The sequence below is a fragment of the Dinoponera quadriceps genome, unplaced genomic scaffold, assembly GCF_001313825.1.
Source record: "Dinoponera quadriceps isolate SergipeBrazil2010 unplaced genomic scaffold, ASM131382v1 scaffold37, whole genome shotgun sequence".
NCBI lineage: Eukaryota > Metazoa > Arthropoda > Insecta > Hymenoptera > Formicidae > Dinoponera > Dinoponera quadriceps.
The window spans coordinates 2,718,087-2,743,994 of record NW_014554446.1 but is presented as its reverse complement, the minus strand read 5'-3'; the positions used below and the strand labels follow the sequence as shown (position 1 = coordinate 2,743,994).

General features: G+C 48.6%; 1 protein-coding gene across 5 annotated transcripts in view; it reads left to right on the top strand.

The window, feature by feature from the left end:
- LOC106749201 (protein turtle homolog B-like) overlaps positions 1–25,908 on the top strand; it is a 390,009-nt gene that overhangs the window by 28,066 nt on the left and 336,035 nt on the right. For 2 of the 5 annotated variants that reach the window (XM_014628434.1, XM_014628404.1), the window contains exons 1-2: positions 20,559–20,618; positions 22,740–22,870. In XM_014628434.1, the coding sequence (XP_014483920.1) occupies positions 22,807–22,870 (64 nt within the window). In that variant the 5' untranslated portion in view covers positions 20,559–20,618; positions 22,740–22,806. Of the gene's footprint in view, positions 1–14,164; positions 15,451–20,558; positions 20,619–22,596; positions 22,654–22,739; positions 22,871–25,908 lie in introns of those variants that run through there. The other 3 variants (XM_014628411.1, XM_014628427.1, XM_014628417.1) reach the window with 3 other exon arrangements.

Below are 25,908 nucleotides of genomic sequence, written 5' to 3'. Positions count from 1 at the left end.
CCTCCTCCCCGTCCCCCTCGCTAAAGTCATATTGCCGTTTCGTTGGTCTCTGGCGAGAGGGAGGGTTGCTGTACTGGAAACTTCGTGCATATATACCGTTCGCGGCGCGGCCTTGCCGCTGCTTTTCCAGTACCTGCATCAACGTGCCAGGGCGCGCGTTGCGATCTTTTTGCTGTAAAATTAGTTACGTGACGCTCGCGTATGTTAATCGCGTTGCGCGTTACCGGACACTCGGTGGTCACTGTGTCGACCGAATTATGTATCTTCGCGGGATGCGCTCTCGTCAAACGGAACAAACATTGTTTCCGCAGCGAGCAATTCCAGCAGTCGCACGGCAACGTTTTTATTCATTTCTCCTTTGCTTTTTAATCGTTCGTTCGCGAGAGACTTCGCGAGATTACCGATAAGACTGACTTCGAGATTCCGACCCCCTTTCTCTCTCTTTCTCTCTTGCCCTCCCTCTCTTTTTGAAGAATCATTTTAATTTCGCGCCATGGCTACCGGCCGCGTACGACGTTGTCTCGCTCGAGGGAAAAGCGTCCGTCGGCTCGCGGGCTCGAGAATTGAAATTTACGCCGTTATGAATCATTGCGGCGGAAAATGTATGACTCACTCGGCGCGATAATATACCGCCATCGTATTAGACACGAAAGGCGAGCCTCAAAAGGTCTCCCCGTAACGTACCGTATGGACTCCCCGAAGTGCTAATACTCGTAGATATATATCAGCGTCTTCGCAATCGCTGACCTTTCGTAAATTTCGTCCTCGATTACGGCCCGGGGTCTATCACACGCGGGATGGCGAACGAGCGCGCGCCGTTCGTTCGTTCCTTTTCTTTTTTTTTCTTTCTTTTTTTATAGTGGTGCGTTCAAGCAGCGTCCGCTGTAAATAACGCGGCGGACCATTGTGTTCGGCGAAAATTTCAACTCTGTGGAATAGCGACGATTTGTCATATCAATCCGCCGGCTGCCGACCCGCAAAAAAGGTTGCCGGAGGTTGAGGCCGATAACTCCTTCTCGTCCTTGGCGGTCGTCCTTCTCCGCGACGACGGTTCGACGTAAGAAGCGCTTCTTTGGCTTTAACGACTGTTTTCTGACTCTGACGATTCAACTTTCGGCATCACTTTTCGGCTGTCCCTCGCAGAGCGCTCTCTTTATTCTCGAGTCGACGAGCCGGCGCGTCCGCCCGGATGATTTACGCACGCGAACGATGCACGCTGAACGTCGCTGAATTGAAACAAATGCGGATGCGTCCTCGTATGCGGACGATTCCGCCGTGTGTTTTCTCTCCGAACGGAGTTCCCAGCGGCAAACCCCGCACGCCGAAGAAACTCACCGCGAGTACGTCATTCGTCGCGAGCTTTTCATTTTCGGCATTAAGCGCCTGAACGATTAAGATACTTAGTTTTATTTCCCTCGGAATACACAATAATGCAAAATTTCGCGAGTTTATTGCGAGAGAATGTGTCCTCGTTGGTGATTTTATACGCGGAGGAAAGTAATTTTGCTTGTATTGTGGCGAAATTACATCTCGTTGTTACTGCATATTCGTTGTGACAGCAATGAAATTTAGTTGGCGTAATCAAATTAGCGAATTATTCGTAATTAGAGCAGAAACAATTTTGTCGCCGGAATAGAAAATATCCTGCCGAGTGAATTTGTCCTTAGGACACGTTAATTTGCTGTTAAAACAACAATAGTGTTTTCTCGTTATTTACTTCTTACAGCGAAATCTGTAGATTCAGCAAAGTAATTCAGCGAATGGCAATTAGTATTCTTAGCGAATCGGTTTGCTGTCCGTGTAGTAACTGACAGATTTTGCTGCGACAGTATAAAATTTGCTGTACCGGCAAAATATTTTCTTTCGTGTATACTCCGAACAATTAAAAGATAAAAAGAATATACCATCGTGTTAAAAAAATAGCTAAGCGATCTTTAATCGTCAACTGTGAGTCTGTCCTAAAAATTCAATGAGACGCTTACGATCAAGATAAGATATTGTCTGCTTTAAAAAGATAATGACATAGATAGCATATTATTATAATTAACATTATAATTGAAATATATAAACATATTATTATAATTAACATTATAATTGAAAAGATATTTGGCTCGAAAAAAATACCGAAGCCGGTTTTAATTGTTCGTTTTACACGTTTAATTACGCTGATGAATTAATTCGCCGGGAAAAGCTAATTTCGCCGCATTCGAAACTTGAGCCAGATAGGAAACGAGATCAGACTTCGATTCTGATACTCCTAGCTGGGTTGGTTAGCTAAATGTATCGCACGGGGTGTGCCGTATGCACATAATTACCAAAAATCTTACGTATCAGCTCGCTGAATTCCCCTTCGTCATATCCATCACGTGTTTATGATTCGCATCGACATACATTCGATTATACTAGCGACAGGTAGGCAGGCAGGCAGGTAGTTGGCGGTGCATCCGGCCTGCTCTCGCGCTTTATCTTTCATTAATCATTTCGTCTCTCCGCGCCGGCAGCTGCGAAACGCACTCGCACGATGCCGAGCGATAATACCATCCGAATCAAATTCGGGCCCTAAGTGCACGTCCATTGAATGAGCGCTGCGCGCGCGCGCGATTGGCAGATATCGGAACGTATAACGCGGATTCCTGTCGGAGAAAACGGGGATTTGCGTTTCAGGCAAATCGCGAATACATATGACGCGGTCGATGCAACGTTACTGCGGTCTCTCGCGCGCGCGCTCCAGCTCTGCGGTACGTCCGACGATATATCGGATATCCGGCCGCTAACGTTCGATAGATTTGCAGGCGCTGCGTAAAGTGTCCGCCGCTAATTAAACGTCGCTATGCCGCGCGCGTCGCCTACCGACTCGCATATTTGCCGATATGCGATCGCCACGCCGCATACGCGTACTGAATGCGTCTTTTTATTTCGGCCGGACAGATGTTGCCGGTCATTCGCGTTGCTTTCGGATCGACGCGATAATGAGTGTGACGCGAGCGGCCACGGCATACGCCGTAAGTTTATTTATCGTCCGTCGCGTTAAGTCCCGCGAATAAATCGCCTTCATTGGAAGAGGCGGATATAATTGCCCCCCCCCCCCCTCCTCTTTGCAAGCGTCGAGCACGAAAACAAACGACCGAAAATCGATGAACGTCTGCGTCACCGCTTCCTACTCCGGTACGAATCACGCAAATTTCCCGGGTAGAATTTAATCGAAGTCTATAGTAGCCCTAAGCAGGCATGCCCCAAATAAGCCTGCCTCCGTAGAGCCTAGATATGGCCGAGGAAGGTATATTCTGAGTGGAATTTCGTGAATAGGCACTGAATAGGCACCGACGTGGATGTCCCTAACACGGCATGCGTTCATACACTGAGGGAAAATTATAGTTATTTTCTATGCGAGTAATATCCTTTTTGTTACTTGAACACCACGTAAATAATCGAGAATAGAGAAGTAGTTTTCTCGACTATTAACTAACTTCGATTTCGGTTCTCGAAAATAGTGTGTAAGTCGAAAATTTCACACGAACGGGCTACAAGTCCGCGTTTGAATTTCCTTCGAAATTGCGTGACAAGATATAGCCTAGTCAGAGACGTGCCAAGAGAAGACCTAGTTAGGCATGTCAAGATTAGTTAGATTTACAAATCTGACCCTAATTTGCACGAGCGTTACATTTCCGTGCAGGGCCTAAGTGGGGGGGTTCGCAAAGCTTACAAGTGGGAAAAAATCGTGCAGGGCCTTTCCAGTCCCCGTTTGAAATTCCTGCCCGGATTGTTATTCATGATTCTCTTGGCGTCGATCGTGCCGCATGATTTTACCGGGCGATTGTGCGCGTTCTCGTAACAACACGCGCGCAGTTCCATCGGTTCCTCTAAGCGTTCCCTCGTGGGCGAGAGCGAAGGGGGAAAGGGAGGGAACACGGGCGAGCGGCGACTTCTCCCCTAAATCAAAGGGTGGGAACACCGGTGCGGCGGGCGGTCGAGTTAAATGCAGTTTCCGTCTCGATCTGCGATACACCTCGCGCATAGCAAAGGGCTAAGGAAGCTATTGCGTAGCGCGAGGTGTCGAGGAAAGACGGGGACAACACGAGCGCGCCAGAGAGAGAGAGAGACAGAGACTAGACTAATACCAGGAGAGAAAAGCAGACAGGGGCCCGTTTATGCCGAAATCCAAAGCGATCGGTGCAATAAGCGAAACAATAGTGCTTACGAGCACGCCAACTTCGCGCGGCGCCCTGCAACTTCCTCTCGCCCCCGTTCGCCCGGGCTTCCTTATCTGCTCCCGGTACCGAGTTATTTAAACTCTCGTATCTCTGCCAGTCTACCTCCCCCTTCGCAATTCCGTCCTCCCTCCTTCCGCCACCCTCTCGGTGTTCCAGTCGTTTCTGCGAGCACAGTTGGGAGCACGGCACTCGTTAGTCGCGATGCCTATCCTCCCTCGTCCCGGCGATGGTTAATGATTATGGTTAGCCGCGCTAAGCCGCGACTATCTTCTTCATCGTCGTCGCGAGAGTGAGGAGACAAGAGAGAGAGAAAGGAGAAGGGAGAAGCACGTCGCCTTGAAAAAAAATATTCAAATTTAGCCGAAGCAAGTGCGGCTCATCTCGACGAACGGCGAAGTAGAGTCACGGGAAAAATTTTAAGCCGCTTCGCGCGCACGGCTCCGCCGAGCTCCGCGGTTATTCGACGCGTGTCTCTCTCTCTTTCTAGCGTCGACGGATAAGAAAGCGCGGACGGGGGAGCTTTCGGCTTTTATTACTTTTTTATGATCCGGCGTGGGCGGGAGTTTCCGCGAGTTTCTGGGACGCGCGGGCGGTGCGTTAATTTTATTTGTTACCTGTCCGCCTCTTGTTTGTCTCTCATAAATCTTCCGCGCGCGACGGACGTGCGGAATTTCGTACGATCGTTCGCGTCGTTAACCTTCCGGCCGCTCGTTTCTATACCTCACCTCGATCTGTCGCCGCCGCCACGGCGCACTGATTGCGCGGTAACTTATCATCAAGAAATATGATCGCGTTGCTTACGCTATAATAATGTCGTTATGGGCGTCTGCAAAACGTGTCCATTCATTTGTAGACATTCATTAAAGTTTTTCCAATTAAAGTTTTCGCCGTTCGAATAACTCTCTGCTTGTCTTTCCGATTTAATTTCTCGCGCTGCAATATTTCGCCGTTGAATGCCCTCCCCCCTCCCTCCGTGTCTTTTAAACACGCGCGTGTCCGTGCGCAGACATTTCATTAAGGTCTCGTTCGTTGGAATATTAATATTCTTCGCGCATCTCTTCGACGCTTCATCCGGACGCTGTCTATATTCCAGCGCGAAATTGCGTTATAATGACAGAAATTGTTATTTGTATACGTAGGTATTGATTTTTGCGCGTCTACAATTTAGAAATAGCACTGCTCGACACGTTCGAAATCCCGAAACTCCGGTGTAATTCGACGCTTGACGACGAAGACTAACTACTACGAAGCTTCGAATCTCTATTTAAAGATTTGAAATATCAAAGCTGTTAACAGGACTAATTTCGGAAAGTGCGAGAAAATGCCGTGCAATTAGAAAGTATCAATTTAACCCGGCTAATATCGAGACGTCCTGAGACATCGTAAAGATGTTTCTCAGACAACAAGATGACGTCTCTTGTATTTGTCTAATTTAAAACAAAACGAATGAAGAAAAGCACGCAAACAGTAAACGACGAACCTCGTTGACTTTTTTTCCGGAAATAAAGGCAATTCCTAATCGAAGTAATATTCGCCACACAAACGCGGCCGATCAGATCTCAGGTGTTTATAGCCTGTACAGTTGATTGCAGTGTGTTCGCAGGGCGGGTTATATCGCGTTTGTTAACGCGTCGCGCGCCCCACCGTGTCGTTGGCGGCGCCGCACACGCGTATAATGCGCCGGTTTACGACGTGTTTATTAGAGTGGCTTGTGGAGCGGAGTTCGCGCGCGCAATACCTGCTCGTCCCTGCATAAGCTGACAATTGCCGTGGCGGCAGGTGACAACCGGTCATCGCGGTTCTACCGCCGGCGAGGATCGCGCCGCGCCCCACGTCTCGCGTCCACACCCGAAAGCGTGTGATCCGTATATGACGAAATTTATGGCGTTATCCGTCACGCGCAGCGCGCGTAGTCGTCCAACTAATTTTCAGCCGGATTCGCGAATTAGCGTCGTCCGTTGTCCGAAGATGATTCTCTCTCTCTCTCTCACTTTCTGTCTGTGAAATAAAAAAACGGGGAAAAACGAAAATCTCGTTTCGGCAGATCGCGAGGAGATTTCTCGTCTTACGACGTCGACTGAATTTTCACTCGCGATCGCATCCGCGATAATGGATGTAACGGCAAGCGAAAGCGTAACTGACAGCGGAGATTTGATATTTCCAGCGTTTCCTCTCCGTCGCGAAAATTTTCCGAGCGCGCGCCAGCCAGCCAGAGTCGGTCTGCTCAGACCGACGTGCGACCTCGGCGGGCGAAGTTCGCGAAGACGCCAGCGGGACCGCGCGCGAGGGTTTGCGCAAACCCTTTGTGATTCTCGAGTGTCCTTAACAACGCCGGCGCGCAACTGTATTCCCTGTAACCTTTTATCCCCGCGTCGTTTCGCGAAATTCACAGCCGCGCCGTAACCGCCGCGCTGGCCCGGCGACGATAAAGTCGCATTAAACTATCGATTTTTCCGCTGCGCTGAGCGACGACGACGACGACGACCAATGGCGCGCACACTTTCGGTAGTTTAACGGAAATCGAAGGTGAAGGATAATGGAAGGGAAGCAACTAGTCGTCGTCGTCCAAGAGAACGCACGCCCATCCCGACGCCGCTGCTTTTCGGGCTTCCTTCCTACCTTCATTTAATGGCGGAGCTTCCACGCTTCTTTCCGTGAGAAATTGAAATCCACGATGCTCGATCTTGGGGTCGAGACGGCGGCGATTCGCGTTACTGCATCTATCCTACGTAATTCCGGCGCTTCTTCTTTCACTTAAACCGATCCGGCCGGGGGCGGTAGGTACGCCCGTGAATTCAGGTCGACAGTGGGTAGGGGAGAGGGGGAGTGGGGGGACGGCTCTCGTTTGAAAAGGATGCGAAACCGTTTGTTCTCGCCCAAAAGGTTGATGCCTTCATTAGAATGTACGATGAAGCCGAACGGCAGAACGGAAGAATCGCGCGCAATTACCAGGGATCTTACGGAGGTATTTCTCACGTTAATGGAATGAGGCGATAAAACGTATCGAGAAAGTGTATCTCGACCTACTCACCGCCGCGCACCGGGGGTAAATATGTGTTTCTCTCGTTCGCCGAAGCTCGCCCCCGATATTTTCTCTTCCGCGGCGACCTCCCGATCGACCTCTTCTCGCCACGAGCGTTCGTATTTTTCCTCTCCGTCGTTTCACAATGCGACATTTCAAATGCCGAGAGTCCTTCCCCCCCTCCCCTTTTTTTTTCGACGTCTGCTGGAGACTTGAAATTTATATCAAATTGAAACAGAGGAACGAAGGTAACCAAAAATACAAAATACTAGGTAACTCGAGACGAGGATCACGATGTTCGCGAGTATCGCAACGGTAGAATATTTCCAAATTCCGCGCGTGCTACGAAATGAATTTTAGAACGGTCGGAAGTTGTACGTTGGAAAAAAGATACGTGCAATTTACAGCATGACGTTTCGACGTCTCGTGTCCCCATAAAAGCTTTTTTCCCTGCATTAGAGCCATTTGTGATTTTACATCGGGAACGACAGGAGAAACGGTCTTTGAACTGGGACAAAAAATGCAAATTAAATCTCACTATTTTGGCGGGCAACTATTTTCGCAACAATACGATTTACGCGTTTACCCCGACGTTGATCAGATTCACCGTGAACGATCCTCGAGAACGTATATCTCTGTTTGGAATTTACGCGCGGTCATCCTTCTCTCTCTCTCCGCCTCTCACTCTCTGTCTCTCCTTTTTCTTTTGCATCGCGCGGTCGACGTTAAGTCTGCTAGAAATAAATGCAAATGAAGCCGCTGTTGGCGGTCTTGTTACCCGTTAAAGGGTCGTACGTCGGTTACGTAGCACACCGGGACCGGAGGAGTGTGCTCGCGGAAATAGCAAATCTGCACTTCTTGGCACCGAGCAACCACCATCCGTCCTCTGCCTTCGTTCGTTCGCCGTGGCACAAGCGTGCGTACAACGTGCGGTAGATTAGCAAAGCCGGACCGTTCCGTGTTACCCGTACCTCATCCCGGCTTCGTGTCGAGCCGCAATTAAATTACGCGAGTCATTAACGGTTTACGACAGTGCGAAGAAGCCGATTTCGCAGACGGATCGTGCTCCGTGCCTGCACGTACGAACGCCGGGGGGGGGGCCAAACGCACTCTGAGGACTCCTTTCGAATGGCGAATTCTGATTGTAAATAGGTACGAACGCGTCATTTCAACAGTCAACCTCGATCGAAGCTCCAGCTTTGTTCGAAGGGTGAATTGAAAAATCTCACGGTCGACTTCGAGAGAGAGAAAGAAAGAAAGAGAAAGAAAGACCGGGAATGGCGTTCTTTTTCCTCCGGCTGGTTATCAGCAGGTGTCGTCGTACGCGTCCGGCGCTTTTACCGAAACGGAATCGCGCGTACGTACGCGTACGTGCACACGAAGAAGGGGCGGGGGAGGGGGGGGGTCCGAAATTGACACGAATTCCACGACGATCTCGTCAGGACGGGGCCTTCCAGATTGCCTTTCGTATCGTACATTACAACTCGATAACCTAAATGTACGCGTGGTTGCGTTAGTCCGTATCCTATTGGACGGTATAGCTGCGGCGGACGCAGTTTCCCTGTTCAGAAGCTGAGCTGACGGCGTGCAATGTCCGATCCAATCTGCGTGTGTATGGGCTACGGCTAACGGATGCCAACCAGGTCTAACCGCTCTAGTGTACGTAGTATCGCCATTCCCTTCGATCTACATGCACGCGTAGGCAGCGCAAAGCCCAATGTAACTATACGCGTGTGGATACAGCCGACCGAGAACGCTGTGTTCAGCGGCACAGGATGGCCCGGAAGCCTCGCCAAAGGCGACAAGGGATGTCCGCTGCCCAAATTGCCGCCCTTGCTTACAAGAGCCATTTTTCGACCCTGAAGCGGGGCCACGTTGGTTACTGGCGGTGGTACGCCGACCATCTCTCTTGATAATTTCGCCCTCGTACGTCTCAATCCAACGGCACCCGCTGCCAGCTCGAATTATTTATACTTCAGGCGTGGACAAAATATTCGAGTTTCTCTTTTCTTTTTCTTTTTTTTTTTTTCTATATTTATTTATTCACGACGGTGTTCCCGCAGGGTAACTCGCGCATCTTCTTATTTTTCTCTTCGTTTTTCCTTTTTTTTTTTTCGTCGACCATCGAGCTTATCAAGTATTAATTTTATGGAAATTTATTCTCCAATCGAAGCGTTCTTAATATACGATGCAATTAGAGGAATGGAAGACTCGGGGAGGAAGCGTCCCGGTACTTGGGGAAATTACGGAAAGTTCGCGAGCCCGTTCTTTTACATCGGTAAACCCGGTGCGTTAAACGTTAAAGCATCGCGTGCCATTTTTCTAATTGAATAGATCGCAACCCGCGCGTCCTTCTTTCCTCAAGGGCTCGTTGCGCGCGCGGTCGATCTCGGGAGTTTAATCGAGACGGTTAGACGCGAACACAACAAAGTGGTTACGGATAGCGTGGACCGCCGTGCTACTGTATCGAATGAAATGTTTGATTAGCTTCATTCGCCGGGCAAATGTCAAAGCAGCAAAGTTGCACGGGTGCGCACGGGAGGTAAATCGATATATCNGAGTTTTTTTTTTTTTTTTTTTTTTTAACAACGCAGCTTTGATTCGCGCGTTTGTTTTCGATATCGCCGAATCACGCTTGTCGAAAAACGCCGATTTATCGTTCGTGAATTTTTCGCCGGCAATTCAAGAAACATGAGATTTATGACTCAGAAATGTTGCGACCCGAAAATGACCGCGCTAGCGAGTAAAGTTGCAGCGGTGTGCGATAAATTGTATTAACCAATCGCATTGTTCGGAGAAACAAATGACGATTGGGGGGGGAGGGGGAAAAAAAGAAAAATACATGCATATAGACGTCCTCTTTCTCCTCGGCAGAAATGAAATCCGCCCACTCTCTATCGCTCGGCACGCTATCTTTGCGCGCTCAGATACGGGAGCGCGCGAATATATGCGCGATTTAATTGGCCGGGACATGAGGCTTCGTTAACGCCTCCGTTGTTGTCGTAAAACACGACTTTCCCCGCGATTTATACGGATAATAAGTTACAGACCCGATATTATATTCCGCTCGGCAACTCGTATCGGCAAGTTACGGGATTAATTATATATTGTAAACCCAAGCTAACTGCAGTTCCCGTGAAACTCGCGGCCTCGTGTATCTGTGTTTGATATGATTTCGAAGTAATACGAATCCGGGCGCGGACGAAGCCTCGTTGTTGAATCTAGGGTAGCAATGGGAATAGTTCGTCCTAACGGTATAAGCTTTTGTTGGATGGCGTGAACTGTGAGCTAAACGCTCCTAACTCCTGTTACTAGTAACTAGTAATTAAGCGAGGCGCTGCTGTGTGAAACGACCTACCTACCCACCTCTATTCCTCGCGCCTTTCAACCATCCTGATGGTTGTTGAGGGGGGTCGAAGAGCAGGGAGGGCCGCGAAACGTCCGCGCGTCCGTTTCGTACGTGTCAGACGTCGCACCGTTCGAACGGCAAAGCGCACCGGTGCAAGTCGGTGAAAATAAGGTTCGTCGAGACGCGGAGTGTCGCCGGAATGTCCGATCTTAATTTTAACGACAGGCACATCCCAGTTTGGCCGGGGGAAATTCCGATAACTGGCGGTAACACAAGAGCAAGCGCCTGCCGGCGGTATTTTCGACGGTAAAAACGACGATCGGGGAAATAAAAATCCGCGCAATCAGGTCTCATTCAAATTATTGTGGGCTGGCGAAGGTGGAGGAAATCAACGGCACAACGGTGTTGTGTATAAAATCTTGTCGGTTAGACTATATTTATGTACGCAACATAACAGATCGTCTCGTCTGATCGATGAAAATCGGTCGTCGAAGTGTCAGCTGAATTCGCCTTGTACAAAGATCCGTCCGTAAAATGAGTTTCATTTTAGTCGGCGGAATTATTTGAGTAAGTATTGAAGATACGTAAAAAAAAATCTCATAGGAAAACGGTCGCGTTGTTACGTTGTATCTTTGTGCCGCTCACGTCGATATCTGCCACTTTGATAGGAATACATTTGCCGTCGCATTTATAAGTCAGGAAATGATCGCATCGCTTCGTCTGGTAGCTTTTATATTTGGTTATTTTATGGTTTGCTTTCATACATATATATATAAAAAAAAGGTACACGTCGTATTTTCACTGAGATTCGTTCTCTCGTAAGCGTACTACGTGATTATTCTTTCATATGATCATACTCGTTTCATGTGGAATTGCGTATTGCGAATACTTCGTGTATAATAATTAGGAAGAGATCTGAGCCGATATCTAGGTCGTCGTATACGTTGAATTTAATGTCGATTTTGTAGGTATAGTAGTTACCGAATGATACACTTCAACGGTTCGAGCAGTTAAAGGCTCCCGACGATACGTAGCGAATATATCAAAAGTCGCGCACTGATGGTTACTACCGGTGCACATTCATGAATCCGAAATTGATTTTTCCTTAGTGAAAAATCCAACGAAACGTACACACACACACACACTCTCTCTCTCTCTCTCTCCCTCTCTCGATTTTTAACAAAACGCTTTAACTTTGTGTCTTCGTAACTGGTTCTCAAATTAAAATTCCTTCAAAGCCTACTTGAAATTAATTGAGAAGTAACTCTTGTTATTTCTAAGATTTTTCACTGATTATCTTTTCAGGGAATGAGGAAGAAGTTCGAATCGCTCCAAAAATCGCCAAGCTTTTTTCTCTCTCATCGAACTGAAAAACGATCGGCGTTCTTCCGTAGTTAAAATTTTAATATTTGCCTCATTCACGAGTTGAAATTTGTTCTCGTCAATCGTGTAATACGATTATAAAAAATTCAGTCGCAAGAACGGTCACGACCACACATACGAAACGTAAATCGTAATATAATCCACGAGGTGTAACGCCCACTGGCGCCGATATTAACAACGCCTTAATTGGAAATTAGACTATGATATAAGCGTTCGGCCTTCCTTTCCACGAGCGAGGGTCGCGCGCCATGTATATGCTACCGAAGTTAATTCCTTTAATTAATAATACAGCTTAGAACGTAAGACTGCAAAGCGACCGGTAAGCGCCGTGTCAGTGTGTTATTCGTTCGACGATACGAAGGTGTAATCACGTTAAGAATTATATACACATAACGCGTTCGCGCGCTCATATGAGCTAGCAAGCTCTCGTCTTTATACGATACCACTCGAGAATTGTTACGTTTGAGTAGACGACCTTTGGCTATTCCACATTACAATGACCCAGTTATCGAAAATTGTATATCCAACGTGACACACGAAGTAGCGTCGCACAGCAGATTCAAGCGCTATTTTCGATAACGCTCCGCTCACAAGAGACAATACATTTTAATACGTTCCGCCCCTTTTTTTTCTAAGCGTGTCAAGGACGAAGCGTCGACGTTATTCCTCTCGCAATAATGTCGGGATAGAGCGATCCCCGGTTGCGGGATTGCAACTCGGAATTTTTAGTCTCGTACCGTAACCAATTTTGAGTGATGTAAGACCGTCTATTACACGCGGTGTGGGCCTCCGCGAGTCACGTGACGCTTGCAAATGCATGCAAGTCTTGGAAAACACGCAGCTCGGAGAACGAGCACGAGCCTTATTCTGTCATATAAGAATGATTTAGGCCATATTGATTAAGAAATTACATGAACCTCGTCTTCTCTCGTGTCCGAATTGCCCATTCGCCACTCTTGGCCGCCGTGGCACGTCACTTCGCAAATATGTAACTTTTAAATAAATTGCACAGTGCACCGAGCGATGCGCATTACACGGGAAACAACGTGGGAAAACTCAGACGTATAACGAATATACGGAGTGTCGCGGCGTAATGAAAATGCCTAAATGTCTTGGGGATCTAAATATAGGGACTTGGAAAAAAATCCGAAAAAATGACCGTAGACAAAAATTTTTCCTCCACGATATTTCTCGTTCGGAACGACTCAAATTGCGCTCTAAATATTTCTCATATTAAAAACAAAGGAGATACTGAAGTGTTCTCCTTACACTGAGACACCCAGTATAATTTGATACGAAACACTTTCACACAGCGTTTTAGTCCGCTTGACGTTTACCTCTCTTCTTTCTTCCTTCTTCTCTCTATATTGAGAAACGCAGGGAAAAAACGCACGAACGTATCGGCGAAGTATCACGAGAATTGTCTACATAGAAATAATGGGGACTATTAGAATCGAATTTTACATGAACTGCCACGGTCGGGGTGTATTTGAAGAGTCGATCGATTATTGCCCGCGAGAGTCATGACAGGCTACTTTTTTAGTTTAATTACGACGACGTTTCGAGTTTTCCGCATACGTAATCTCCTCTCCGTTCCATCATATTTTTCGAAACGTTCCTGCGCGCGGCAAAATGTCTCTGGAGCGCAATCGAGTTTAACCCAGATAACTTTATCTAACATTCGTTCATGTTATTCGGTAGAGAGAGGAGGTGGGATTACATAATGAATCGAACGTTTTAACGCTAATGAAATAAATCAACTCCGACGCTGCGAACGATTGACGTGTCAGTCGCCGAATATCCAGCTAATGGACCAACAGCGCCCCACCTCGTCGGCTCCCCTTTGACCCCCCGAACGTCGGGCGAATTCTTGTCGCAGCTAAATCCGACGTGATCCCGAAAAATTCGTTCTCGATAGCGCGAAATGGAGCGCGCGCGTGGTACACTTTCGGAAATTTCGTGCAATTCGCGTAGTAGTCGGCGCGTACGACGGTGCCCTCTCGACGACAAGGTGGCACGGAGCGAAAGCGGAGCACCGACCGCTCTCTCCGGGGGTGGCTGCGCGCGGGTGAAACCGGCGGGGGTGGTGGCGGATCTCCCGCCGCTCCGTTTTACGGCGGATGGTTCGCCGGACGCCCGTCGTCGGGGCGCTGCAGCCCGTCAGGACGTCAGTTCTCCATCGCACCGCGCCACGAACGGACCTGGATCCCACAGCGGCGGGTGTACACACACACACACACGTATATATATACACACACATACATAACCCCGACACACACACGTACACGCGCGCGCTCCCCTGCGTGGACTGGCCTCGCGCGCGAGACTCGGTCCAGCGAGCGGGACTAAATCGCGATCATGGGTGAATCGTCACCGTCGGCCGTCACTCGTCGATGATAAGTAACGCGCGTGATAAGGAGTATCGCGGGCTGGGACGGCCGGCCAGCAACCCAGAGTGTGAACAAGTGATTCTTCCGCGACTCGACCGAGTGGAGATATCGACGAGGCTTTCGGAGCTGTCGTTAAGGAGCGGAGGAGAGAGTACTCCTGCGCTCTCGCGGCGCGGACGCTCTCGGAGGCCAGTGTCAGAGGCAGATCGGTAGTAAACATCGGCGCGGACAAGTAGTGACAGACCGTGACGCTAAGGGCGAGCTTAACACGGAGTGTAGGACGTGGGCACACGCGACGGCGCGTCGCGCAGTAGTTGCGGACGTCGCGCGGCGGGCCGCATTGCAAAGCGTCGCTCGGCGAGCCGGCGGGGGTCTCTCGGTCCTCTCGACGAGGGATCAGCTGACACCTGGCGATTGTCCACCTGGCGCGCGCTGGACCGACTGGCACTACGTGCGGCATGTAGCCGCGACAACGGCGACATGCGAGCGCGCTTGATCCACGCACGTACGCGTAACCGTCGCGGCTCGCCACCGAGGAGGATTCAATTAAATCTCCCGCGAGGAAGGTCAAGTACTCGGCGCAGCGACGGCGGGGGACCCGAGCTCTAATTAAAACGCCCGCGGGATTCCCATTATCGCGCGCGCGTGCCTCTCTCGCCTCGTATTCGGGATTAATTAGCCGCGTCGGAAACGGCCGGCCGGGTCGCCGACGGAGGAGGACGTGATTGCCGGAGAACGTGCGCTCGTAATAACGCGCTCCGCTCGGGGGAGGGAGAGGGTTTTGCGCGCGAGCGGTGTCCTCCTCGGAGCTCTCTCCTCCTCCTCCTCGTTGTCGTCATGGATCATCTGATTGTTATTCTCATTCTTTGGTCGCGCTGGCTCGCGTAGCCGCGCTACGACTGACGGTTGGATCCCACGACGGCACTTGCGGCCGTCACGAATGCTTCCTCCCCGCGAGTGACAGTTCGTGCAGTTGCGTGAGGCGATAAGCCGTCCCTCCGAAACGAAAGAGAGAGAGTTGAAAGAAGGATCGTCTTACAGCCGACGTGCCGTCCGCCCGGTGACGATGTCGAAGTAAGAGACGATCCGCGACAGGTAGGCGATAGGATTATTCGCGGACTCGTGAGTCCCGGTGTTTCAACGCTGGAACGGCGGACGTGCACTTTTGTGTTATTGAGAAACGCGGAATACGGCCATTCTCATTCGTTGTTTGCTTGGTAATTGAATATCAAATCATCGCGCGTGTTGCTTTTCAATTATAAAGCCTGAAATATAACGCCAGTACTTTTGCGCCGGCGATCGGTTCGAAGGTAGGAGCGCGCGCCGTGCTAGACCGTTTCAGCGTTGAACATTGCGAGTTTCGGAATAACGAACCGATGTAATTTATCGGCGCTGGCGGTCGATGTTGGGCTTCTCATGAGGCTGGATTTACCTTATTTTTTAAACGGCCAATACCTAATATCCGTTGTAACTCTCATTATAATTTAGTGCCACGGCGTGCACTATAACGCAATTCTAGTGCCATTTCTATTAATTAATATTATGCATCATGCAACGGTGCGTTGAATTTATTATAAAGTATAATGCATTATAATCTACTAAACGCACCGTTACATAATGCCCGATATTGCTGAGCTCTCGCGAAATAGCCTGCCCTGTTTTTCACTGCATTGTCGCGGCGGGAGCCGCCTCTCGATGCGATATTTAGTTGTTGGTTTGCGCGAGCGTGTAGACTTAAACTCATCAAATATTAGTCGCAGCTAATTACGCTGATCGAACGCGCGATAATAATTCCATCAATTTCGAGTAATACCGGATTTGTGCTCGGACGAAACGCCGGGGGAGAGTCTCGGCCGTTTCCCCTTTTCCGTAAACGCGCATATCCGCGAGCGTACTCCGTTCTTTAACGCGGCGTCATTTCGCGCGCGCCGCGAAGATATCATCGAAAAGACGCGAGAACGCGAACGCACAGTGTGATTAATAAAACAACGAACGCGTGGAACGTTAAGCACTTCACCGTGACGCAAACTTTTATTGCGTACAAAATATATCAAAAGTGAAAAAGAAAAAAAGAACCAACAAAAAATATAATAACAGGCGTAGTACATATCGGTGCGCGCGCGCGCGCGCCCGACCATTTCTGACGAAAAGGGGAATAAAAAACGCCGGACGTTTCGACGTCCAGCAATTTCAGGCGGCGCGCTGCACACGCGAATAGCATCAGCGTGAAAAATATTATCGCCGTGGATTTACGGCGCGAACTGTCCCCTGTGCGGAATGAGTCCCGTTGAATCCGCGTGTTTCGCGGATTCGGTCGAGCCGCGCGAGTCGCGTTATCTCGATGCGGCGTTTGTCTTAATGCGTTTTCGCCGCTTAGGGAAGGGCGCATCGCGCGCCTGAGACAAAAGGGCGCCGACGATAACCGCGGAACACCGGCGAGAGAAGGTGGCGGTTATCTCGAGGGCGCGGCATCCGCGTTAATTATCCTCATTTTATAAGCATCCGCAGACGCTTGTAAGATAACAAACAAGGACGAAGTTGCGCCTGGACGTGGCCGGGTGTCTCATTTACGTAACACACAGAATGCGGCGACGGGCACTGCTTGTTTCCCAGTGCGTTGCTTCCGCATGAATAAACACACCCGGGCCGTTATTCACGTGGGCGAACTTCGCGGCCGGCGGTTTTCCGCCGAAATTTTGCCCTCGTACGTGCGCCGCGGATCGAGCGGAAAAAAGAAGAAGAAGCGAGCGCGCAACCGGCTTCTTACTTTCCGTCGCGACCTCGCGGAGAGTCAGTCTCGCTAACGACGCACTCCCCCCCCCTCCCTCTTTCACAGATCTTTCTGTTACGATCGCGCGCATTTTTTCCCCCGTGTAGTCTTTATGCACTCCAGTCCATCAGCGTGCATCGGATAAGCCGCGGTCCGCATTCGTGTCATCGCGCGAACGCACGCTCTCTCGCTTCCTTCCTCGCAGCGTTATTCAATCGCGAGGTCTGCGATATTCCAGCCGCGGCCGGGAGCTGCCCTTTCCGCGCCTTATTTATTTGCACTTCAGCCGCGTTTACGTCGAGTTCGCATTGCGTACCGATAAAACAGCTACTTGCTGCCCGATTTGTCGCGCGAGATCGGCGGATCTCCGGGTTCCGTGCTCGGCTCCGCGTTCTCGATGCCTGCGAATGATCGATCAGTATCTCACCTGGTCGCCGGACGATAAGCGATCGGGCCGTTATTGCTCGCACCCCAGGCGTAATGACGTTTAATGGTCGAGAAACGGCCGGTTACGCGGCGGCCGATAATGTTCCTCCCCGTCTCCTCCGAGGCCGCAGAGAGTGAAAAATGTGTTTGAGTCGTGTAAATAAACCGTTAGAGGCTCCCCCGACCTCTCCCTCTCTCGCGCGCGCGCGACAAGGCGAACACGCGGCTATCGCCCTCGAGATACTACCGGGCTGTCTCGCTCCGAAAAGCGCTTGAAAAATAACGCTTCCACGAGCACTAATTGCGACCGCCGTGAGAAAGAGAGAGAGAGACACGTACAGAGAAAAAGAGGGGGAGGGGTGTGCGCGTTATTTACCGCGCGTTCGGCTGGTCCGCAGATTACGTTGGACGGTTGTTTACCCGCTTTAGGACGGAGGGCTAATTTAACTTTTCGTTTTAAATTATGGTGATGAGGGACGCACCGCGAAAGTTTGGAGAGGTCACGCGCGAGATTCTAATACGCGTAATCCCGTCGCACGATATCATCGTCCGTCGTCGTGGGTCGCGTGTTATAGCCGGCGCGAGATCGCTCACTCGCTCGTCCACGACATGTCAGACGTGTCCCGATAAAAGCCTGCCCGGGCTTGAATCCGCAATTAGTCCGGGGATTAATCACTCGCGCGGGAATTGACAGCGGTTGCCACGCGGTGGCTAAAATAATCCACGTTCTTTATAATTAATTAATCGTCCGCCGATGGGAAGAAACGTTTAGACGCATCGCCGAGCCGAAGCTCCGTTTCTCAAGTGGTTTCTCCGCCGCTCGCCCTGCTTTCGCCCCCCCCCCTCCTCCACCTTCGGTGAAAAAGCTCGGAGGCTCCTTTTTTATCCCTTCGCGAGATCTTACGTCACTCCGCGTGCGGAATACGTGCAGTTCGTCGCGTTATAATTAATGCGCTCTCTCGAGCTTCCTTATCCTGTGGAAATTTTCCTCAAAATACCCATTGCGCCGGGATCTCCCCGGAGATCTCGACGGTAGCGCGCGTACCGATAGCTTCCGTTCTTACAACGTGGACACACTATATAGATGATACAAATAAAAGGATCTTATCGTCTGACTGCGCGCAAGCGAAAGCGCGGTGTTCCGGCTCTGTGCTGCTTCTCTCCGCAGCCGGGCCGCGGGGAGGTATCGCGTGCACTCGCGAAAGTGCGTTCAGTCTTTTATCTTGAAAAATGCGCCGGATGTAATTTCATATTTTATGAGCGTACAGAGTACGCGCGCGTGTATCCCGCGCGCTCAAACGAAGCAACAGTTGTTGCCTTCCCGGCGCTCTCGTTTCCTGTCGCGGCTTAATCAAGACCATCGAACTGCACGTTCCCCCGCCACGTTCGCTGAAAAACGCGCGGCGCGAATCGATCCTCTGTGTGCGTGTGTGTGTGGCCTGTTTCGGTGCCAAAGTCCCGCCACGAAGGGATAATTCTACCGCGTACGAAGGTACGAGAGGACGAACAATATTAAACCGGAGGTTTCGTAAAACACGTCCATTTTTAATAAGCGTGTTCTAAATGTATACGCGAGAGCTTCTCTCTCTCTCTCTCTCTCTTTCTCTCTCTCGGCGAAGGTATCGTTCGATTAATAAATCTCTCGCGTGCCTCGGTATTTTCTCATCGCGAGAATACGGCGAGAGAGCGGCATGAGTATGTGAGCCGGTCGTGCGGGATTACGAAGCATGATAAGATATGCGAGCATACGCGATATCGTGACTTTATTACGAATTGAAGCCACCGCGAAGAATACATTTTACGTTATCCGTATCAGTTATAGCGCGCGCGCACGACGAAGACACGCCGAAACTCCGCGCGCGAAATATATGGCTTGTGGCGTCTCGCGATATCGTGGCAAAGCGGAATTTCAGGTTTTCGAAGCACAGGGTGTACGACCGTATAAAGTCCGTGCGCACAACCGGTGCATAAAGTAAAAGCGGACCGGGATGAAAGGAGCGGAGAACCAACGGGAAACGTGCGTCTGAAGGGTTGCCTGGTTTGTGTGGAAGTTGCGAGAGCAGCCGGTGTGGGATAGAGCGATAGCTACCTACTTCGCTCTTGCTGCTCTCGCTGGACATAGGGACGGAGAGAGACACATAGAGAGAGAGAGAGAGAGGATGAAAGAATAGAGAATGAAAGAAGGAGGAAGAGAAAGGGGAAGAAAAAGAAAATTCATTTATTTGGTGCCCTCGTAGCGCCACGTCCGCTCAAGCGGTAGACAAAACGTACGGATAGTTTTTCGGGACTAATCCTTCGGCGCATTATCCTCGAATTTTTGCCCCCTGAAAGTTACATATAATACGGAGAGAATGATTTTTTACTGGCACAACAAACTGTTACAGCATAGCGACAGCAAAAAGATTTGTCACACGGAAAAAATAATTCCGCTGTTGCGAAGCGAAACCACACATCGTTGCTACTGCACGTTCGTTGCGATAAAATTTAACTGGCATAACCAAATTAGCGAATTATTCGTAATCAGCGTAGGAGCAGTTTTATCACAAAACAACAAGAACAAGGAAATATTCTGCTGAGTAAATTCGTCCTTGGGACACTTAATTTGTTATCAGAACAAAACAGTATTTTCCTATAATTATTAATTTGTTCTTACAGAGCAAAATGTAAATTCAACAGAATAATCTAGCGAATGGCAATTAATACTTACTCTTATTATAGTATATATAGTATAATACATCTTACATATTATAGTATATTATAATATATAATAGTATTGTATATCACATTATTATATGTTATAATATATCTTATATATTATTAAAATATATTTTTAATACTTTTAACAAATCGTTCTGCTGTCCACACAGCGCCACGATAGTAGCAAAATCTGTCCGTCAGCAAATTATTTATCTCGATATGCGAAGCCACGTCGCAATAATTCGATTACGTCGTGAATAACAAATCGAGCAGAGTTCGTACCTCACGTCGCGACATTTCAGTAGATTACCAGCTATACTCGCGTCGACGAGGGAGCGGTGACGGTTGCGTTTTGACACGGAGACATCAGGTATGATTCGTATAAATGAACCACGAGGCGACTCGTGGGAGACTGACGGCGGGACGGGTCATTTCGCTAACGGTAATACCGGCGTAAGGAACGGCCAGGACGTCGCGGATCCGTCCGTGAACGACACTATCTCGACGTGACGAATGAGCAACTTCTCGGGCTTGTCTCGCGGGGCAGGTAGCGCGGGCGCTCGAGGAAATCATCCGCATGTTTTCCGGGATATTCTCGAATATAAAATTCTCAGCCGACCGCGTGCGAGCGGCGTGTTTCCTCCAGCTTTCCCGTGTTTTCCCTTGTACGAGGGAGAACCGTCTTCTCGGGCCGTCCGTAGAAGACCGTCTGTGTCTGGATTTCCCCTCGGCAAGAGTGGAAGTTTTCTTCTTTTCTCGCATTTCACCAGATAGATTTTCCCCATTTCTCTCGTAAAAGTGCACCGGCGATTGCGGGTGCAATTAAGAACCCACGCAATCTAAATTCTCGTCGCGCGTTCTTCAGCGTCAAGCGTGAATGTTGCAAAGTCACGAGAGAGAGGGTTTAAGTGCAGTCAAATTTTATCCGAGTCGAGATCGGCGCTCCGTATCGTAGAAAATATACGAACGAAAATGTGGAAAACCTGGGAAATCCCTGTGTATCTCTCCATGGTATCTTTTATCATTGGTTTTAGTGCATTGCGGATTACAAGAAAGATTCGTTACACGGCCACGCTCGTTTCTGCGGGCGTAGGTTCTCCCTCTCTCTCTCTTCTCCTCTCTGCTACGAATATGGGATCGATCGCGTTAGAACGATGAAATTGTTCCCGGTATGAATAAGTAGAATCGTCGTTGCAAATTCTTTTCACGTCTAGCTTTTCAACCCGCGCCGCGCTGGTGTGTCACGTATGCGGTGAAAAACCCTCGATCGTTAGCCGCAGAACCGCGCTCGCGCGTTTCCCCACCGGTTATTTTTCTCCCGGAATGAGCTTTCCTTCGGCAAAAAGATTAGCATGGCGGTATACAGCAAGCAATGTAACAATCACTGTAACAACCGGCATAACAATCAATCGCAATGAACGTGTATCTGTTTCCGTTCGCGAGACCGCGACACGCATTTCAATCGTTCTTCCGCTCTCGCGTAGACGACCAGAAAACAAATATTTCATTTGTGAGTGCGTTCGAAGCTTGGTGTTATCAGTGAGAAGAGGATCAAAAACGTTATTTTAAAAGAATATATGTGTTTATAATCCGAGTTAGAAATATCGCGTGATCTTCGGTGTCAAGAAGTCCACTCGTCTGCAGACGTTCTCGTAAACAAATTCTCGTAAAAACGCGTAGATGCCTCTCATTTTCTGTCATTATACAGGGTATCCCGGAATCAACGTCGTGTCTTTAACACAATCTATGGATATTCTATACTGAAAAAAAAACAACTGGTAATAATTATTAAATTCATTTTATTATATATATATTATACCCAATCAAATTATTTCGTAATTGTTTGATTGAACATTTGGCCCACAATATTTCATCAGATTATTTAGCAGCAACTACCAAATTTCGTTATATATTATCAAATCCTTTCAATTCCAATTTTAAATCAAAAATTCTTTCAAGTATAGAATTCTTTAAATTCGGCAGTTCAAATATGAAAATGTCTCGTAAACTGTTGACGCCTCGACATTTTCGCGCTTGAACTTTTATCTTACAATATTCCAGAGAGTTTGTCATGTCACGAGCATATGTTAGTTTCGGGACACCCTATATAATGACACGCTACAAAGCGTGCAAAGATAACGGAGATCGATGAGAATCCATTGCGCGAGAATTTCCTCCGTCGTATTGAGATGTATTTTTGCAGGAAAGTGCGCGATCGGGTAATTACTGCAATTTTGGATACGCGCCGCGGTATCCAGCTGTTATCGTTAACGCGACGCGCCTGCAGGGCGACGCGAGATTACGCGTAACAAATTGCGACGCTAACACAATCGTTTCCGCGGCTGCCGCAGTTGCTGCTCCCCGGCTGGGATGCCGGTGTTTTCGAAAGCGCCTCCGCCGCCTTTGTAAGATAAACGCGCGAGCAAACTTATAACATCTCGCGACACGCGTACGCGCGGTTTATAATGCAATGCGTCTTCTTGCGTTTCAGCTCGTTCTAACGCACGGGAGGCGCTGTATTATTATGTGAGGAGAAGGCCGCGACGAGGGAAACGAAGATGTCCGCCGTCAGCGTCGTCGCATGGTTGCTCGGCGCCGTCGCTTTGGCAGCGATTAATAATGGTGAGTCCTTTTGAATTCGATTCGAAATCATACCGGCGATCCGCGAAACGCCGCTGGCGATAATGACGCGCGAGAACCTGTCGTGAAATAGCATGTAAACGTCATGTCCCGGAAGGTTACGTTCGGCTCGAAAGAGGCTCCGCTAAGGTTGTAAAGTGTCATTTCTGACACGTGCGATGATGTACGGATTGCACGGGAAGAATATTTCTCTCCCAGTTGCCTCCCGGAAAATATATAAATATGCTTCTCACACCGTTGAGAGAACGCAATGGAGTGAAATTTTTCTTTCTGACATTTATAGGCTTCCCACATGGAGTCCTCGCTCTTGCGGTATCGTTCAATTAGCTATCTTGATCATGATTCATTCGTTTGTAATGGATTATCAGTTACGGTGAAATATAGAGGCGCGATACGGGTGTGTTTAATACGTTATTTATCGAATTCTTCAGTCTTCCGTATTTAATTAATCCCGCGCCATTAGTTCCGCCGGACGGATATGAAAGATTAATTTGCGATACACTTCATGCACGCCAGGGTACAGGCTTGAAATTACAACGTTCTGGAAATGTCTCGCTCGCTTCCCCCCTTCTACGATATTGATGATATGCCAACGAGCGGATAAATCGAGGCGAATAATTAGTCGCTGTTTATAGTTTCCCTTTCGTGCCGTATTTCGATAAAAAAAAAAAAAAGAGGGAAACGTTTTACCGAAGGATCGTGCGACGAATTTCAAATTTGATATTGTTTGATGGTCACTGGTTTGAAGAACCGTGTATACTCGCGATAATAATATTTAATATTATATATAGCGTAAAACGCAGTTTTGCGTGTTGTTCGTCACACACAACGCGCGGAATACGAAGAATGCGGTATACGTGGCCTTTCGTGTGCTTTAAAATATATACAGTAACCAGTTTTACAACGGTTACAATTTATCCGTTTGCTTTTGGTTTTTTGTGTGTGCCCTTTTGTATTTTTTTTTTATTACGGACCGCACGGGACGTGAAATAACTCAGAGATACGGTCGAAATACACGGTTGAATTATGGCGATAGCGCGTTTGATGGATTCACGTTGCGCGTTGTTTGTATTACGAGCATAGTAGTGTCTAAATGAAATATATCTGCGGTATTTTTTGAATACGTTGCACTAGCTTTTAAAGATATTCAATAAATACCATTGTGAAAAAAACAATATGGGAAATGTGTGCGGATGAATCACACGGGAATCGATATATAAACAGGCAAGAATTCCCATTTCCATTTCCAAACCGTAACAATAAGGGTTATGGAAAAACAAATAGCTGATACGCGCAGCGTATATATGTTCGTGTATGCGCACTCAATCTGCTACTATTCGCATCAACATCGCGGATGCCGATAGTTTCGTGTAAAATCAATTTTTATCCCGCCTCCGTGTCCTAAGGTCCGTGGCCTAGAAAGCTGCAACGAATCTCCGAATCAGGTTTTCACGTAACACAGCTCGCGACGTGAAACCCTCGGGTTTCATCGCGTGCGCGCCTCTGAGGCATTTCTTACCGATAGATATCTCACGAAGCGCTCCTTCGAATGCGGAATTATCGGTTCGTTTCGATCGGACATCGTTACGCCCCGTATAGAAATTTTCTCTAATTCTCCCGTATTTTTGGTGTGTTTATAGTATATTTATACGTATTTTTTTAATGATGTGTATATACGACATCACTAAAAATTACAACACACATCGTAATGCCGGTCATAATTTCGGTATGGTCCAACGCTGCAGAATTTCGTGATAATTTTTGCTACAATATTTTTTCTATATAGAAATAGGAAGTTATTTCCGTTTTCTTCTCCTCGAAGACTCAACGTAGAATTTAACATTTCGACTCGGGATCACGCTTCCGAACGGAACCTGCGTAGATTTCCCAGTAAGAATCTACAATTATTTTGGGAAATCGGGTTGGTTTTCAATTAGATCCAAAGGAATTTCTTACGCGGCCCACGGATGGCCAGTTCTTGATAAACTGGAAGACTGCGTGGAATTTGAAAGTAAAATTTGCAGATCCGTTCGGAGATGCGTTTCTCCGTTGATTGTCATCGCGGCCGACGGTATTCTTGTTTTCTCCGGGCGGAGTAATCATTTTTTTTTCTTCATCTGTGGAATGAAGCGGACTGCTCCCTTCTACAGATCCTTGATCCTGTCGAGCGTTCTCTTTCGCTTTTGCGTGCCTATCATCGATACGTTCGGGAAGGAAATTCGTGCGATCGCATACGAAATTCGAGACTCGTCGGGGTTCGATTGTCGGCCAGGCGCGGCACAATGATCTCGAATCAACGCACACCCTCTCCCTCCTCCCCTCCGCGCTTGTACGCGCGGATACGCACGCCGACCTCGCGTTGGCGCCTATTCAAGTATGATTGCTCGCTGATCCGCGATCGGGTGACTTTCTCCTCTCTCTCTCTTTTCCTCTCTCCCTCCCTTCCTCTTTCTTTCTCTCTCGTGGACGAGGACAAAGATACGAGAATATAAGCCCGGTTGTTTCAATCGACCTACTGGCAAAGAAAACTTCATTACTCGCTTCGAGCTCCGATACTGATAGTACGGGGGGGAACCGTCTCTAACGTCTGAAGGAACGCTAGATGCGAGTGAGAAACAAATGAAAACAAAAATTTCTTTCTCGTTTATCCGCGGATAACGCTCCGTCGATTTTTCCCTCCCTTTACTTACACACACGGCCATAATTCACTTCGCACGTTTAGCTTTAATCGCCGTTTCGTGTTCCTCTATCTGCTGCTTTTTTTTTTTTCGCATCAATCAAAATATAGATAGACAGCGGCTGCAGGTTGGGCGCGCGGTGGTCCGATCGGAGAATTCGGCTTTAAAGAATATCCGAATCTCCGGACGATTCGTGCGAAGCGAACGTGCGGTATCGCGCGGCTTTAAATCCGCGCCACCCTTTCGATTCTCTAACGAACGACGTTGCTCGTCGACGAGCGCGCGCCGTCCGTCGCTCCTCTCGAGACTCGCGCGACTTAGACGCTCGTTAGATCCGAATCA